Source organism: Thunnus maccoyii, chromosome 21, assembly GCF_910596095.1.
Source record: "Thunnus maccoyii chromosome 21, fThuMac1.1, whole genome shotgun sequence".
Classification (NCBI taxonomy): domain Eukaryota; kingdom Metazoa; phylum Chordata; class Actinopteri; order Scombriformes; family Scombridae; genus Thunnus; species Thunnus maccoyii.
Window position 1 is genome coordinate 3,031,663 of NC_056553.1, and position 18,852 is coordinate 3,050,514.

Below are 18,852 nucleotides of genomic sequence, written 5' to 3' on the forward strand. Positions count from 1 at the left end.
AGAATTTATAAGACCGACTCAACAAATGAACTCCTGTAGAGACCTTCAGTATGAGTCTGTTTGCTCAGTATCAGGATGATTGTTGGAATTTGTATTTGCAAATTAACAGATTTTTTCCTGGTAAACAAAGAAAAATGAATCCTCATGAACGTGTGTTGGCTCAGCGACTGTTTCCTAAAGGTCAGTACTTAAAGGACGGACGAGCAGCAGCAGCAGCAGCAGCAGCGACGCCGCAGTGCTGACGGACTGAACTAAACGTTTGCCAAAAGTTTCTGGAGTGTTTGCTGGAGTCTGAGAGGAGATTTTGGGTTTAACAACAGACGGGCAGATTTTCGTGGAGAGACCCAGGAGGAAAAAAATGGAATTAATCCACAGATGACAAGCTCGCCGGCCGCAATCTGTGAGACGAAGCCGAACTGGGCCAGAAACAAAAAAGGTGCTTAATGGTACCAAATACTGGTTCACTGGCTGCTAACCAGGGATCATGTGACCGTCAGGGAGGAGCTCTCGTCATGTTGTGCCATTTCTTGTCCGTGTACTGTAGCTGGTTTCACGGCCGTTCAGGCTGCCATGAGCACAACTTTGAAGAGGTTATCGTCTCCATGGTAACAGCAACGTCTCTCTGATTGGTGGATCCGGGTTTAAGGATTGTGGCGAGTGACACATTAAAAGAGAAACAACAAAAGAAGAGGAAGAGTGTTTCATCCCACCTACTGTCACCAAGTCATTGATTGATTGATTGATTGATTGCCTCCAAAACTGAAGCAAATTTAGAGTCTGATTATAGAAGAGAATGAAACCAAAGTCTGGCGTGTTAAACGTCTGAAAGTGACGCCGCATTGAATCTTCTTCCTGCGGCGTGATGATTAATAGAGATGTTCGAGGGCAGACTGCAGAGCGACAGCAGCTGGAGGAAGAAGTGAAGATGTTTTTTTTTTTTTAAAAAAGCGAGTTGACTCGCTTCCGCCGTAGCTGATGATGAGTCATTCTGCCGTCGCAAAAACAGCCGAGCTGCCAAGTTTGACTCACACCAGGGAATCGATATCTTCACCCTCCCACATCCTACAACAACCTTCACCCCTCATTCATTCATTTCACTGCTTAAAGCTGCTGCTGCTGCTGCTGCTGCTGAAGTCAGAAGGTGTTTTTATTCTCTGTGTTGAATGGGACGACGATGACTCAGTTCATATTTGTGAAGAGGAGGAGGAAGAGGAGGAGGAGGAGGAAGAGGACATCCACAAACATTTTTATTCATGAGTTTAAAGTCAAGCAGATGCAAACTGCAGCAGATATGAGTCACTGTTCCTGAGTTCACGCTAATGTCAAAATAACCCCTGATTGGTTGTGTTGACTGTGTTACTCCAAACAAAATGACACCAGTAAACTGTACTGGTGGACTGTTGATTTACTGAATAACAGTTGTAGGTGTTTGTACTTTATTTGAGTTTCTACTCGGTTACATTTTACAGGTAAATATTGTACAAGTCGTGCAGCTTTTTTTTGCTCTTTATGTGAATGAAACTCTGTCTCCATTAATGACATTAATATAATACAAAATTATTTTTCCTTATGATGTCGTGCTGACAAATGTAATCACTTCCTTGTTTATGTTCACTGTTTCTGTAGGTGGTCAGGTCGGATGATGGGAGGACAAAATACAGAACATCGACACCAGAGACTGAAGTTCACGTCCTGTTCAGGTAATAAAAACACTTTGGTTTCAGTTAAATGTTAATTAACATGTTGTGTCTCATACTTCAAGTCACTGCAGACTTTTTGTTCTGTATTAAACCATCTTCCTCCAACCTTAACCGAGTGCTGCCAGAGTCTAAACGTATCCATAAAGAGTTTAATGTTGCTGTTGTCACTACTAGTCTATATTTTATAGCAAGGATGAAAAATTTTGGTGGCGACACATTAAATTACTTCATTTCATTTTAGAGACTACTTACAATTTCTCATAAAATTGACAGAAAATGTACTTTGGCATTGCATTTTTCTTCAGAACATATTTGCTGTTGCATTTTAGTGATATATGAACATAAGTTCTGGGAAGTTTAAGGTTTATGGTTGATGTAAACTTGCGTTTATGAGACTGCAACTCAGTTTTATTTTATGAATGATAACGATCAGGTAGAAAGATGATGATGAAGACGCATCTTTTATCAAAATAGCCTGTTGGGGGGGAAAATTACTCACTTTTTAATGAGGAATGTCTAAAATAAACAGATCAGGACACAAACACATCACACCTGTTTTAACTCCTTCTCACTTTCACACTGATTGATTGATTGATTGATTGACTGGTTCCCTGACAGTTCACAGCCAGAAGATGGATTTGAAAGCAGTTTTACTTTTGAATTCATGCTAAAATTTCCATATTTAATGATAAAATCTTGTGTTTGTTCCATTTTTTTCTTCCAGACCAAAAACAAACAGTACCAGAATTTGCCTGTTAGATGATCAAGATCCTGCTTTTTTAAGGCTCGATCTGGTCGTTTAGTTCAGTTTATTAACAGTTTCACACCAGAACAAACAAACCAAACTAAGCAGTGAAACACAGCAGAGTTTGTTGTAACCAAATAAAATAATAAACTGACACTGAATGAAACTTACCTCACTGACGATCAAGCTGCATCTCCTGTTGAATGTTGGGTCTGGTAGCGGAGGCTTCGAGTCGGAGGAGGCCTGAAAACACACAGATACACAAGCTACCAACACTGACACTATTCTTAAGTCACTTAAACTCATTTATTTTTACTTTTAATCATTTTCATGCCAAAAAGACAAGTATTCAGTGTTTCCTCAAAGGATTTGTCAGAGTTAAATGGCCTTTAGACAAACATGAGATGCTAAAACTCCATATTTTACCCCAGAATTATTATCAATATTACCTAATATTGGTAATTAAAGGACAATATCAGCAAACTGATTCATCCATCTGAGCCCAGTTACAGTAACAGAGAGACCTGTGAGTCAACCTTCCTAATTCATGCACCATTAATCCTTCGCCTGCTCTTAACAGGCCGGATTCAGCCCTAAAAAAAAAAAACCCACTATCAAAGGCTAATAATGGCACATTTTCATTTGTGGTTTCACTAATCCTCTCTAAGCTCTTATAAAAACCTGCGGTGCCAGGCGATGCCCCACGCTAAGGTCAATACAAAGACTTACAGTCAGAGCTGCGAGGCGGGTGGGAGGGGTGGGTGGGGGGGGGGTTTCTCTGCAGAGCAACAAAATCTGCCTCTCAGCAGACTTCATCAAAGAAAAAAAGCAAAATCCTCAAAGATGTTTAGCAGTACACAGGACTTAGCTGCAGTTTGGGAACATTACTGGTGTATTCAACGGGGAAATTATTAAATAGAAAGAAAAAAAACCTTTTAAAAGCTCAGAGTTCACTGCTGGAAAAATGTCAACTTTAAAATTAGATTAGAAAACTGTGTCGCCTTGCTGATAGATCGTCTACTATTATTCTTAGTACTTAAAAAGAAACGTTTCATGTCAAATACAGATGATATCAAACCAGATTTAAGGTTCATTCTTCATCTTGGAAACAGCAGTTTGATAATAAACTCTCATCTTGTTTGATGTTTCCGAAATTAAGTCTTTTCAAAAACAGTATCTGGCGTCAGATGTGAAAGTCCGCCTCCTTTCTTTGACCAGTTACTGACTCCTGGTTGATGACCTTTGACCCATTCCCAGTCAATACACCTGACTGGTTTTATTCTGCTGTTCACAGACAGTTGATGTGGTTTGTTTCTGGTGCAAACGTCTGAATGAATCCAGGAGACAGAATGCCAGACATGACCCAACGTCCGTTCTCATATCATCACTGCTTTCATGACTGAAAGCTCTGGAAATATCAAGTAAGTGGACCTTGTGATAAGAATTTCTTGTCAGACATATTCATGTTGTTTTGGACTGATGACTGAAATGAGTTAAAGTCGACGTTGTTTTTACATAAGTGGCCAAAAAAGCTGAAACAGAGACGTTACTGTCAGATTTTTCTGTCTAATCTAAAAGATAAATTAATTAATTAACCGGCTCCTTACGTGAATAAATACATCGCTGCAACATTAAACACTTAAATCAAGATGCTGAAGTTTGAGTATTTGCTGATTTATGAATCTCACAACACAATTTTCTTGTATTTTGTGTCAAATTTGTTGAATATTAAACTTTAAGTTGTTTGTGCTGTTTAAAGTTCTCACCTCTGATTCCCATTGTCCCAACAGATTCTTTCCTTTACCCTCCACCACTTCCTCTTCATCCTCTTCCTCTCCTCTCTCCGTCTCTGCTTCACTTCCTTCCTCCTCCTCCTCTTCCTCCTCCATCTCTCCCGTTGTTTCAACACTCTCCGTCTCTTCTTCTCCATTTGTTTCAGCGATAGAGGTGAGAGTCGTCGTCGTCGTGGTTACCACTGTCTCGCCCTTCATAACCTCTGTCATCTCTCCATTCAACACCAGAGCAGCTGAGGCCTCCTCTTCCTCCATGTCGGTCACCTCTGAGGACAAAGTTAATGTTCATTCATAACTGTTATTCTTATTTATGTTACATCACGTTTAAAAACTCAAACTCGACTGCAAAGGCAATAAAAACGAGGAAAGAAAGAACATAAAAGCAAGACCAGGATCATTAAAAAGAAAACAACAACAACAGATGTTATTATATAAAAGTCTATAAAAATATAAATGAGTTTGAATATAAAAGATTATATATAATCTGAGCTGCTTAAAGGTTTATTTTCACATAAAAGTTAAAGAGAAATGTAGGTTTTACACAAGAAATACGACCTGGTGGAAGAAAAGGGAGTAAAACTGTCCTTTATTTAAAAGATGCAGCAGCAGCGGGAGGTCGACGGGGAAGGAAACACTAACCAGCTGTAAGCAGCCGCTGACAGGTTCTTAGTATCGCTGATGGAAAGGCTCGGAAGCTTTGGCAGCCATTAAAGGCACAAACACTGTATGACCTATCGTCAAGTTAAAAAGGTCAACAAAGACGTCAAAGAGAGACAAGCGTCTGCCAGACAAATGAAATGTTACAGGTTAAACCGCCGCCTTTAAGGGAGAGTCACAGTTTTAATGTTTGTGATGTCATCACCATGTAAAGTCTACGGGATGAGCACTGAAACACGGACGATAACCCGGAAGCTAGAAAACTTATTTGGCTCATGTGCCAGGCGATCAATTTTAATTAATTTTGATAGGTGCCATCTTTAACCCTCCTGTTGTCTTCCCGTCAACCATGCATGCATTTTAGGTGTTTTATCAAAATTTATAGCATCTGTGGACTTTTGTCCTTCTGGGTCAATTTTGACCCGAGTCAAAATTGACTCAGGAGTCCACAGATGCTATAAATTTTAATAAAACACCCAAAATTCAATGAAAGTAGTGATCATTACTTTTCCTTGCAAAGTGTGTGGTATGTATGGAACCATCCATGTGATTTTCAGGCAATTAGATGAAAGACATCTGATATAAAAAACATTTGAAAACGGGTCAACTTTGACCCGAGGACAACAGGAGGGTTAAGTCTAGTATCCACTTCCTGTAATACATCCGTAGTTAGTTCCTTCTGTTGTGTGGAGGACTTGTCAGTAGGTAAAGGTACAACAGTGACAAGGTGTCCTGTGGAGTTTCTAACCTCTAGTAGTGCTACGGAGCAGTTATTTTGTTTGTCTCGTGCACGAGGACGCGTATGCATCCACACAGGTGCCAATGGTTTCACATTATTCTAATGATCTACAGGAGGCTGTAATACATCATAAAACACAGCAATGAGCCAACAAAGGCAGTGAAGAAGACAGTAAACATGGAAGGAAACAGTGCAGGATTTAAAATATTTAAAAAATCAGCTTTATGAGGAAGGAAATACATTCAGGAAAACTCCACACGGCCTCTTTAAGTGTCTATGCTCAGGATATAACAGTGACAGGCGCCATGTTGGTTGTTGCATATATTGGTATCACAGTAAAATACATACTGGTCAGAGTGGTTAAGTTAAGTAACTCTTCTGCAGTACACTTTGCTTTATTCAAACATTTTAAGCCATCTTATATAAATTTAAGTGATGGCAAGATATCCAAAATGTTTGCATTGAAGGTCAAACTGGTCCAAATTCTCAAAGTTAGAAATTAAAGTGGTTAACGCAGTTATAGGTGGGAACATGTGTGGTGTTTACTGACATATTAGAGAAATAAACCATATCAAAGTCAATGAAAATGGAAAAATAATTACTAAAACTGCAACTGACTGATCAGTTCTCCTGTCAGAGTCTTTCATGTTATGTTCGTCCTTATTGTTGTAGACACACGTTTAGCCGCTAGCTGCTTCCTCTAAGTCATGGTCACCATGTAACGCTACATGTCAAGGTCATCCTTATTTAAAGTCCCCGTTAATATGTCAGACTTCTCAATGCCTACGCCTCAACGTCCCTGTCATCCTGTCAGCAGTCATCCTTAGAAGTTGTGTTGTATTCGGATTTCTCAGCTTTTACCAACCTTCCCCAAAGCTTCGTCTAAGGCCCGGACTCTTCCTCAGCGTCCTGTTTACACTCACCTTGTCCGATTTATGATCGTCTCTCAATGTCCTGATTTTCCTTCTGTCTTCCTCTGTGTCTTTCAGTTTAGGAAGATTTTAGTTGCCGTTTTTCTGGCTCACTGCTTCTGACTATCAGCTACTTGTTGGCCTTCTCTGATTTGTTGATCACTCTTGGTTCTCACTCAGCTCCTTCAAGACGTCTTCGTCGTCGTGGTCACCCTTCCTGCCTCTGAATGTCTCGGACACTCGTTCAGCTTCTCTGATATCTTGCTCTTCCTCTCGATCTCTTCACAGCTTTCTCAACGTTGTGCTTTTTGTCTTTTAAAGTCCTTTTTTTCAGCCTCTTGTTTCACCTCAACTGCCTCATCGAGACTCCGACGGACTGTCTCGTGTGACAGCCGACTGTCGGGTGAGTATCGGGTCATTGGGGACTTCTTATCACTTTTAACTTCCACATTTAGCCCTCTACTCAAGACCTTATCGCCACTGTGCCCTTCATTTTAATCACAGTGTTGGGTACAGTGTGTGTGTGTGTGTGTGTGTGTGTGTGTGTGTGAGGGCACATACTGTATGAATGTGTCACTGTTGTTTATGTGTGTTTAAGTGTGTGTAGGTTTTAAGGAGGTCAGTGAGTGTCGTATGCTGGAAGGAATTTACCTTAAAAACACACACACACACACACACACTAACACCAGTCCTACTAGTGATATAGATGAACATTAATTAGTTAATTTCCATTAAAAAAACACTAATTTTCTCCACTGCAGCCCAGAGAACTGTGGCAAAATAATGCAGGAATGAACACAACCACTCATACAAACAGATGCTCTGTTTGCTCTGATGGATTCATATCTTCTAATAGTTTCAGTTCCTTTAATACGACAACTGACACTGATACATGTGTCTGCTGGTTTCTGACAGCAGCAACCAAAAAATTCTTCTTTTCACTCTTTGGGAACATTTTTATGAATGAAAAATACCTTATATGGGTATTTTAGGGGCGTCAATTATGCTAACGATCAAATCCTCATGAACAAGTGACATTGTTGTAAAGATTCACTTATTTTGCCTTATTTAAAAGAAAGAATATAAAACAAATGTGATCAATAATTTCGCTGCTGAATTTCATCACTGTATGGATACATAATTTGCCAACATCAAACCGAGGAGCAGCGGGTAGTCTGGCAGCGTGATCGGTGTCAGATGGCGGTGGAGATAAACAGGACATCGACCTGATAGCGAGCGACCGGAGCAGATCTGACTGTTTAAGAGCCAAACGACCATCTGCTGCTACACGGCGACGACACTAACAAATCACAGCTCAACACAACAACAAAAGATTCATTTATCACCAGTTAAACTGCTTCACCTGTACATGCACCTATACAATATTTACACTAAATGTATGAACATGCATAGACTTTAAGACTTTTATCTTTTTTCTGGTTAATTCTAGTGAGACATTTATAACTGATAATCAGCTGTATGTATAAGTTACAAACTGCTGTCTATAGAAAGTTACTTACAGCCAATCAGCATCAACATTACATTTATTTTTCCTAATAACAAGAACTAGCAGTTTGCTGTGATTAGATGTGCATTGATTGATTGATTGATTGATTGATTGATTGATTTATTGAATGGGACAGTGTGCAGTTTGAAACATTAAAGGTGCACTGCAGCAGAGTTAGCTTGATGCTAATTTTGCATCTGTAGCCCCAGACAAAAAATAATACAACAGCACAAAAACAAACAAACACACAGAACACACCATACAAAATACAAAGCTATTATTATTATTATAAAGCTGTTATTATTATTATGATGCACAACAATCTAACACATGCATGGAATAAAAAAAGCTGCTCTGTCCATCATGATTCTGATAATGTTATAGGAGTGCTCTTTAAATATAAAATCATTGATTAGCACCACTTTAAACACAGATAAACAGATAACGAGCGTCATATGACTGTAATGACATCACGAGGTTGGCGAGCGGACACACTGCTGACCATCAATGCTTAAAAACGCAGCAGTTAACAGTCAGATCAGCTGTTTTAAACCTCTGATAACGACGTATTACTTGCATTTTCTACAACTTTCACCTCAGCCAACTTTAAAAATCTTCCAAATCTGCATAGAAACACACCAACAGAATATATATATATATAAAAAAAACCCCGAATCACACTCATTCATGGTAGAAATAATTAATCAGGTCTTTAAACACATCATCAGTTTACTGGCCTGAATAACAGCTGAGTCCTGCCAGTTGAGTCCTGGCTGCCCCATCGTGCCCGCAGTCATCACTGTCTCACCCACAGTCACAGTAAACAGGCTCCCCGGAGAATAACCGCTTTGTGTAAAATCGCTCTTCTTGAAGCTAAATTGGAAAAACAGTTTTCATAGGTGGTAAAAAAAAAAAACAGAAATCTGCCAGGCTGACCAGGAGCTCTCTCTCTCTTTCTCTCTCTCCCTCAGATCTTGTTAATTAATTCTGAAACACAAAGCTTTTCCTGAGAGAAATCCCTGTGATCTCGTCCTGATGTGAACCAGCTTTACTGCCAGCCACCACTCAGCAGAAATAACACACTTCTCTTCTCTTCAGGCTTTTTGGACTTTAGTTTGACTGAAACTTGTTCTTCACTACGGTAAAAATCCAGATCTACATTATAAAAACCCGCTGCGGTCGACTCGGTGAGATCACGCGTGAAACTGTGAACATCACGACAGCGTTTTCATGCGTGTTCCAAACTCAGTTCTTGGTGGGTTCAGCCAGGATGTGAATGTAAAACAGTTTAGTTTGAAATGTGATAATTCAGGAGTCTTTGAAGGATTAGTGGTGGTTAGTTTATGGTTTATTTTCTGGACCTGGCAAGTTAAAAACCAGCAGGAAAAGATCTACTTTGTCTTGAACCAGCCAGTATACAGAACGTTCACTAACTGAGACCACGCAGAGAGCGTTTCAATAGTTTAATTGAGATAATGACAGAGAGCTGATGTGTTGATGGATGGGTTGGAGAACCTGATGAAGGGATTAGGGATGGAGGGATGAGGGTCGACAATGGATGTACGGTATGTCGACTGGCCGACGGCGGGGAGGTAGGAGGGAACGGGGGGGAGAAGGTTGAGACTCTGAGTGGGGGAGCTGTCTCTCCAGTCCGTCGCCTGGATAATAAAGCCCCCCCGTTCCCGTGTTAAAACGGAGGAGAGAGGACGGTTGATGAAAAGAGAGAGAGGGGTTGCAACTGAGACGAGGGGAGAAGAACGGATGGGACGTGTACTCGCCGTGGTCTCTGTTCCCGAACCTTGTTTATAAATCTATAAACTTCATTAGTTGTAACGTCAGGATGTAACTGCCCAATCACAGCTGAGTATGTAAATTACAAAACTCATTCTTCAACACTCTCTAAGCAAGACTAACAGTATGAGAGGCAAGAGATGATTCTGGTCAATTCACACATGGAAACTGTTTCCAGCTGCACATTTCCAGCCTCTATATTTATATTCTGGGTCTTTACTGGAATATCTCTGCATGATTTCCAGTTATAAACTCTTTATTTATCTCATACTGGTCCTTTATGCAGCTGACTACGCTTCCTGCTTCCAACTGCAAATGTCATGTTTACAACCGCAAGTCAGGACTTTTTTAAAAAAAAAAAACAAAACAGTAACAACAATTGTCGCGGTGATGACAACGGTTGTCAATGACAACAATGGTTGTGTGACTTTAAGGAAGCAGAAACCACGTTTCAAGTGATCATTTTAACCCAAACCATCATCTTTAACTCTAACCAGACCTGAACCACAGCGTTGACACATCATAAAAACATCATTATTGTTTTGTTGTTGTTGTGACAGTTTTAGAGAGCAGCACATTACACTGCTATGAGTCGTTATGGAGTGCAGGTAGAATAAACCTATGTGGTTGTTTAATTATGAGGATGATTAATTACGAGCCAGCCCGCAGCCTTAGATCCTCAGGTGGGTCCTTCTGGCTGTTCCAAAGTCGAGGATTAAATCTAAAGGTGCTTTTTCCATCAGGACCCCTCGACTTTGGAACGACCTGCCTGAGCAGATAAGACTGCAGAATCACTGACTTCTTTTAAACCACCTCTTTTACAGACTTGCTTTTATGTAATGTTGTCTTTAGATCATCTTTCTTTCTTTATTGTCTTTCTTTGCTTTTGGCCGCCATCTTTTTAAGGTCAGATCTGTTATTGTCTTCTGTCTCATGTCTTTGCTTCTGCTTTGTCTGTCAAAACACTTTGTAAACTCTGTTTTTAAAAGGTGCTATATAAATAAAGTTATTATTATTATTATTATTATTATGTGTTTTATGAAACTCAGCAGAGAAAACACTGAATGAAAATGTTATTTGAAGTCACATAAAGCTTTGTCCTTTACCAACCTGATGATGTTTACCAACTGTAACACACGTTATTATCTGCCACCTCGATGTAAACATGTTGTACACAGTCAAAAACTTCCTGAGCGTGTTTGCAAACTCCTCCACATATTAGCAGCATGGTTTTATGGCATCACTGCACATAATAATAAAACTACTTTACAGCACAAACAAAATATCTGTTCCTGCCTTCCAGCACCAAGAACACAATTATATTAAGTATTTACAAATATAATGCTCTTAAAAACATCCTTCACCTGTACATATACTGTAGATTAACTGCTGCATGAACTCACATGATGTTAGAACATATGGAGCATGTGATTATTATGGACGGATGGATCAATATAAACACAGAATATGTTCCCTTTCAATGAATGTTATGATTCATTGGTTTCTCGTTTTTGCCACTTGATAGATAAACAGACAGCTCACATTCAATTCAGCTGAAACCTCCTTCATGTCTTCCTCCTACCACCCTCCTCTCCCTCCTCTCCCTCCTCTCCCTCCTCTCCCTCCCCCCCATCCTCCTCTTTCATCATCACGTCAACCTTGAAAAGAGCTGAGTAATAAAATCAAAATGTGTGGGCTGTTGAATGTCAAACCGTTTGTGTGTGAGTGAGAGAGAGAGCGAGAGAGACAGTGTGTGTGTGTGTGTGTGTGTTAATTAAAGCCGAGCAAACGAGGAAGAGAATCTGTGGCGTATTAACGCAGCGGAATAACACGATCACTCGCTCAGGTAAACAGAGGAGAGACGATGGAGAGACAGAGAGAAGAGAGAGAGACATTTGGTACGATGGAGATGAGTTTGATGTGAGAAAGTTTATTTTATTTAATCAATTATTTCACTGTATTCAATATTCACTCTTATCTATTTACTGTTATTGTTGTTGTTGTTTTCATTTTTATCTGTTTTATTGGTTTTATTGTTACATTTTTTGTTACTTGGTCTCAAATTGTTTTACTCTTTACATTCATACTATATATTCATCATATGTAAAGCACTAATTACATTTGACAGTATTTACTGTAGATTGTTTATTGTAATAATGTTTTATGTGCATCTCAGATTTTACGCCCACATGTCTGCATGTGTGTAGTTGCTCAAAACACACAAAAAATAAATCAATAACTGTTTTTTTTTTTTTTATAAAGACAGCGAGAGTGAGATTAAAAGCTGCACCAACAGGTTAGTTTAAACACACACAGTACCTTAGAAACATCTGCTGAGAGTCACTGAGTCATCAGGTCACATGTTCAAAGCATCTGTGGGCTCAAACACACACACACACACACACACACACACACACACACACACACACTCACACTCACTCACACACACACACCGCAGAAATATCCAAAGATTAAAGAAACACATTTATGTTTTTATTAAACATCCAAACTTTCTGTTCTACTGTATAAAACACTTTGACAGCCACAGAAAACACTGGTCTCTGATTGGCTGGCAGGTGTCTGTTAAACTCTTATAAAACGTCACCTCAGACAGTTTCTTGTCATCAGTTTTACTGTAAATCAGTGCTCAGGATTTATTACATTGTAGGTAACCATAGCAACAACACTGATGCTGTCAACTGATTGGTGAAACTAACACAACAACTAAACATGGATCACAGTGATTACAGACACTGTTTAAACAGCCTCCTTTCTTCTCTGTAAGTGGTGATCATATCAGACCAGAAAATAATCAACTTCTTTCTAACTTTTATCATCATCGTCTCATTTATTATTTACTTGAGTTTGGACTCATTGTTGTGTGTTATTGCTCATTTAAAGAAGAAGTTCTTGGCCTCTAGTAGTGTTATAGAGCAGCTTTTTAATGAACAGGTTCCCCTGATTTGTGCATAAATGTGCACACAGCTGACACTAGAGCTGCAAAGATGAATTGATTAGTTGCCAACTATTCTGATAATCGATTAACTGTTTTGAGAAATTTCCAGATTCTCTGATTTCAGCTTCTTAAATGTGAATATTTTCTGGTTTCTTTGGACAAAAGGAGACACATGAAGACGTCTTGAACTCTGGGAAACACTGATCAACATTTTTCACCATTTTCTGACATTTTATAGATCAAACAATTAACTGATTAATTTAGAAAATAAACCACAGATTAATCAATAATGAATATAATCAGTAGCTGCAGCTCTAGCTGACGCGACACACAGTCCTGCTGATGGTTTCACTGTTCACTGATCTACAGGCGGCAGCAACGCAGCAGAAAACGCTGCAAACTACTAAATATGAATGTAAACAATGCAGGAAAATCAACTTCACAAATGTTTTATGAGGAAAGAAAAACATTCAACTCATCTGTTAGACTTCATGATAAACACAGTGAGTAACACTGGATGTAAATATAACTGCAGCAGGACTCCAGAGGGTAACATTAATCATTTACATCTGGTTTAATCTCTATATTAACCTGTTTGTCTGTATGCAGTAGTTCTGTACTGTATGTTAGACATGTTTAAACACGCCGTTTTATGCTCCTGGTTGCTGTAAAAGCCTGACTGGTTCAACCTTTTATCACGTTTCAGAAACAAATAACTTCTTCAATTAAATACATAAAAAATGACGTTGACTTACACTCGCTGGTTTCAGAAGAAACTCCTCTTCAAACGGCCGACGTCATCGACAGAGGAGGGTTTGATGATGTAGACGTTTTGTATGTGTGTGTGTGTGTGTGTGTGTGTGTGTGTGATTGTGCTCACTGACCAAAGTGCACCCCTTACATTCACCTTTCATTCCTCACATCATATACACACACTCACATGAAGAACAAATATGAACACGGTGTACATCTGTGTGTGTGTGTGTTTGTGTGTGTGTGTGTGTGTGTGTGTGTGTGTGTGTGTGTGCGTGTTTGTGTATGTGTGTGTGTGTGTGTGTGCGTGTGTGTGTGTGTGTGTGTACATACGATACTGATCTGCTCCTGAGTCCTTCTGAGTCTTTGCATCTCTGGAGTATCGGACACGATGCTGAACCCTCGACCTTTGCTCTCCTCGAAGTCCTTCTTATACTTCACCTGCAGAGAGAAGAGACCAGGAGTTAAACACTTAATATTAAAGGAAAATACACTATATATATTAAAATATCAACGTTTATCTCATCTAAATCTATGTTTTACAAACACAAAGATCAGGTTTTGGTTTCAGTGCCAACAAATCAAAGTAAGAGCTTCTCTCTAGCGCGGCCACCTCAGCAGCAATTAGTTGATGAACTAATTAACTCGATATCTCCGTTACAAGCTCGACGACGGCAACAAAAGCTGCACATTCACATTACAGCGACGCTATATAATAATTACAGTGATGATGAGTATCTGAGGGTGATTTTACCTCTCAGTGAGCCCACACAGCTGAAATAATTACAGCACAGTGTAGAAAGATCTTTAAATGTAGTGTAATCACTCCGTCATACATGTTGAACAGCTATATGTGTGATATGAAAAGGAAAGATTTTAGAGCCTTTTTCTTGTCTGTATTTATGGTGTAATTAGCAGTAATTATGTGTTCATTATAACTAGCGCTGCTTATTGAACCTCAGCGCTAAAATGTGTTAATAGCACCAAATATAAAAACTTAAAAAGATTTAAATTTACGATTTAAATCATAATATTGCTCATTTAAGACTAAAATAGAAACACATGTAAACAGGTTTATATGTCTCAAATAAAACAGATAAATATTCATCAATTAAAGGAATTATTCCACGTGTCCACTTCTATGATCCAGGTTTCCAGCTGATCCTGATCCACATCATCAGTGTGTAACATGAGACGGAGGAGCAGGCGGACTGGACAGGCGGATATTTCTTCTTCTGGTCCGGTTCGACCTTCAGAGGAAACACTGCAGCTCGTTTAGCCGTAGTGTCGTCCCGCTGGTGTCCATCAGTCATCAGTAACAACCCATTAGCCCCTCAGAACTCAGTTACATAAGGCTGTAAACTGCAGAAATATGACTCAGACACTTAAAGTTTCTCTGTGTGTGTGTGTGTGTGTGTGTGTGTGTGTGTGTGTGTGTGTGTGTGTGTGTGTGTGTGTGTGTGTGTGTGTGTGTGTGTGTGTGTGTGCTGGTATTCTCATCTCACACTGATTGTCCTCGTTCTCACTACATAGCAGATTAAATCCCTATTCATCAGTCACAGGTTCCCTGCTGAGCTAATTTGACAAGCTAATGAGCTAAACTCTAAAACACACACACACACACACACACACACACACACACACACACACACACACACACTTACACCTACTGAGGGTGGAAATAACAACAATGGAAGCATGAAAACTGAACCAGAATCACTGTACTGGTGACTCCTACTGGTGGATTTAGTGGAGGAGGAATCTGATGAAGAAGAGATCGGATGGATGAAGGATCTGATGAAGAGGGATGGGATGAGAGAAGTCCTGTATGTGAGAGGAGCTGCTCTGATATCAGATATCTTTGATCTGTCAGTAAAATAAGCTAATAAATAAAAATGGAGGAAACCGTGCCGATCAGATCATCACGACTCTGAAGCATCTGAGAATCAGAGTGTTGAAGGATTTTGGGAGCAACAAAGATCAGTCTGTTGTCCAACTTTGTAAAAATCAGCTGCTTCACTCTACAACAACAGTAAATATGACGACTCAGCAGCTTGTTTACTACACAGGTGAGGCAGCGGAGGCATCAAACTAGTGTCAAGTCGTCTGCTTTCATACTGTGTTTGTGTAACGGGGGACGATATTAGCCTCACAGCCTACAGTCTCTGTGTTGTGATGTGATGGTGATGATGATGATGGTGGACTAACGAAGACACCCAGACGCTCCGATGTCGATTCAATGATGACTGTTTATTGCTTACAAGCACTTCTGTGACGAAGCTTAATAACCGTTAAATAACAAATTACAGGATCGACAGTCGAACCTCGACCAGGATCAAAAACTCACTATATTACAGATTATTGATACAGATGAATCATAGATAATCACTCTGAATGTCAATATCATTATAATTAGTAATAAAGTCTCTCTCAGGTCAGCTATACATTATTATTTACAGGTTTCCATTTAATAGTCACACACTCACCTGGTCTGACTGGTTCCCCCGGTAACAGGCTTTATAGCTGCATCGTTACCTTGGATACTATGTAGCCGAGTATTAAATATTCAATATAAGATAACAGCATAAAATAATGAAAATAACACAAATATGTACACCTTAAAACTATTAAATAAAGGTAAAATTACTGACTAAATTATATTCTATATTCAAAGATTTTGCTGTTAGACATAGTGACCATTTACAGCTCAACTAATGTATTTAATGTAACATGCAAGAGGCAGATGTTACAGTTTATTCTGTGTTTCTGAGCCTCGTTCCTGTGCTTTAGTATCTTCGGTGTCTCCAGTGACTTTATATTATTCATTAAATATCCTGCATCGTATCCAACCTGCCTGCCATCACCTGTTCCAGTCACATACACCTGACAACAACGAGCAGATCAACGTCAGCTCTACAACCTGGTCTGACACACATAGTGCAGCTGTGTGACATCATATAAAGATTAGTAAGAACGATAAGACGCTCTCTCTGACCGCTGACAGACGGACGTCACTGGTCGTATAAAAGCTTACAACAGTCTCAGTAAATGACCTCTCTGACATGTTACAGTATGCAGGTTGTGTTTGAACTAATCTGAATGAATTACTTGTTAGTTTTTGAGAAAGTGACAGGATTATCACCGTTCGTGGTGTGTTCACTTTCCAATGTTTTTATTTGAAAAGTTTTTAAAAACCTGAAGACGAAAAGTCATTTAAAAAGTATTAATTTGTTGCAGCAGAAAGGTTTTTTTTCTTCTCCTTCCTTGTGTGTGTGAATCAAAGCCTGTTGATGTAGTTGTCTGCAAAATGATGTAAAATGGCAAATTTAAGAGTCACAATCAGTTTGAAATAAAAGTACGTTAGAAATGTGGACGGTCGCTGAGCCTAAAAAAACTACCAAAGATGTCAAAGCGCATGTTATTTTAAACCATAATGTGCCACAAATGACATAATTATGTCTGTTGAGATGTTGAACTGTGACGTTATTACGTAACATTGTGTTTATTGTTTATACTTTTGGAAATGAAATATGCATTTAATGGGTAAAAACCAAGCGGCAACCTCTAATGAAGCCAAAAACTGCAGTTCCTTGAACGAACACTTGAGGCTCCAGCGAGTCAATCCCCATCGACCCCCATGTTAAAATGTCCAACATTACAGCAGAAATAAACATGTTTACAGTCTGGTACAAAAAACGGTTTTGGTCTCTAAAGCTAATTTCTTCTTTCATGACAACTGTACGGGGGGTGAATTTTTTAATAACTCACCAGTTTAAGTTTTATTAAGCTGTAAAGTTCTGCATAATAAAGGACATGGCTGCTTTGAGTGACAGGTCTGCCAGCCGCTAGGTGGCTTATTTCAGCCATTCGGCCCGCCTCTTTGCCCAATTTTTGATTGGCTGGGAGTTAGGCAGCGTCACGCACTGCCAAGATGGCGACGGCCGGAGCGGCTCACTTTGAGCTTCAAAACCGCTCTTCAGAAACCAACGGGTGTCGTCACGGTAACTACGTCCATATTTTTATACAGTCTATGGTAAAAACACTCCTGCACTTATAATCTGTAACTGGGATTATAACTGTGTGAATGTTTTTTACCAGTTAAATGCTCTTGTATTATAAATTCAGCTGCTCTCTTTCACCTTTTTTTAATAAGAGTCATTGAATATTTGTCTGTCATGCGACATAGAACTCAGGTAAAGAATCAGTGGTGACTGAATTCCTACAGTATGTTGGACTGCAAACATCTGTAAAACGTTTTCTCATTGAGTCCAATATGTATATCTGTCATATCATGTAAGCTGCAGCCAGACATTAAAGAGTGAACCTTATGCTGTGAATTTTCTCCTTGCAAAGGTCGTTATAAGGTCATTTTCACTAAGTTAGACTAATTAGAGGAAAAGCAAGCAGATATCAGGACTGTAAAAAAACTAATATCCATCTTGGGGTTTTTAATATGGATTTTTGGTAAACGGCACTTTAATCAGAAGCTTTCCAAAGTGTCAGTCTGTCTTTTTATATACAATTCAAATGTCTGATACAGCTGGAGCCACAACGACAGAACAGGAAGAGACAAAGACCTGAAATCTGTAAATTCCTGCAGTAAAATGATGCTTCAAAACACAGAGACACAGCTGTGGTCAATCTGCTTTCTGCTCTTTCTTGTTTTTAGATATTAAACTTCTTCAGGCATAAAAACAACTTATTATGACAGAATTTATGACAGAAATTAAAGAAACTGAAAAAAATGCTCTGACAGATTTTCATTCAGTACTTTCAAAATAATAAAGAAGAATGTAAAGAAAGAAAGAAAAAAGAATAAAATGAAGGTGTGATAAACGTCAGAGTGTGACAGAATAAATGAATGTTTAAATCTCTGCTTTATAAACAACAAGCTGCTAATAAACGGATCTTTATTGGAGCAGAACAAGACACACAAACACACACACACACATCCCATGACAAACAGCACGACCCCTGCTGCAGACTGCTGAGTGGGCATCTGTCCTTTTGTACTGCAGTCTGCTGGGCTGACACACACACACACACACACACACAGACACACACACACACACACACACACACATTCACAGACAGGATGAGGACATATGGCAGAGCTGGTTTATTCTCTCATACGTGTCCTTTCCATCAGTTTGTGTGTCAGTAAATCACATCGCGTTGACCAATCAGGAAGCGGAACTGTCAGAGCAGCTTCTACTGACACACCTGAGCGTTTGTTTTCATCTCCGTGTGGTGCCAGACGGGTGGAGAGCTGATTAAAACCCACGTGCACCAAACTGTAC

The 18,852-nt window shown here is 39.4% G+C and overlaps 2 protein-coding genes across 6 annotated transcripts in view; both read right to left on the bottom strand.

Moving 5' to 3' along the window:
• Window positions 1–13,425, bottom strand: part of LOC121888074 (nebulin-like) — a 75,555-nt gene extending 62,130 nt beyond the window's left edge. For all 3 annotated transcript variants that reach the window (XM_042399349.1, XM_042399348.1, XM_042399347.1), the window contains exons 1-3: window positions 12,163–13,425; window positions 4,212–4,504; window positions 2,617–2,688 (exon numbers count right to left, since the gene is read on the bottom strand). In XM_042399349.1, coding sequence (XP_042255283.1) covers window positions 2,617–2,688; window positions 4,212–4,493 — 354 coding nt within the window. In that variant the 5' untranslated portion in view covers window positions 4,494–4,504; window positions 12,163–13,425. The remainder of the gene's footprint in view (window positions 1–2,616; window positions 2,689–4,211; window positions 4,505–12,162) is intronic.
• The window catches only part of LOC121888075 (LIM zinc-binding domain-containing Nebulette-like), a 121,845-nt gene that overhangs the window by 66,904 nt on the left and 36,089 nt on the right, over window positions 1–18,852 (bottom strand). For all 3 annotated transcript variants that reach the window (XM_042399352.1, XM_042399353.1, XM_042399351.1), the window contains exon 4: window positions 13,886–13,993. In XM_042399352.1, coding sequence (XP_042255286.1) covers window positions 13,886–13,993 — 108 coding nt within the window. The remainder of the gene's footprint in view (window positions 1–13,885; window positions 13,994–18,852) is intronic.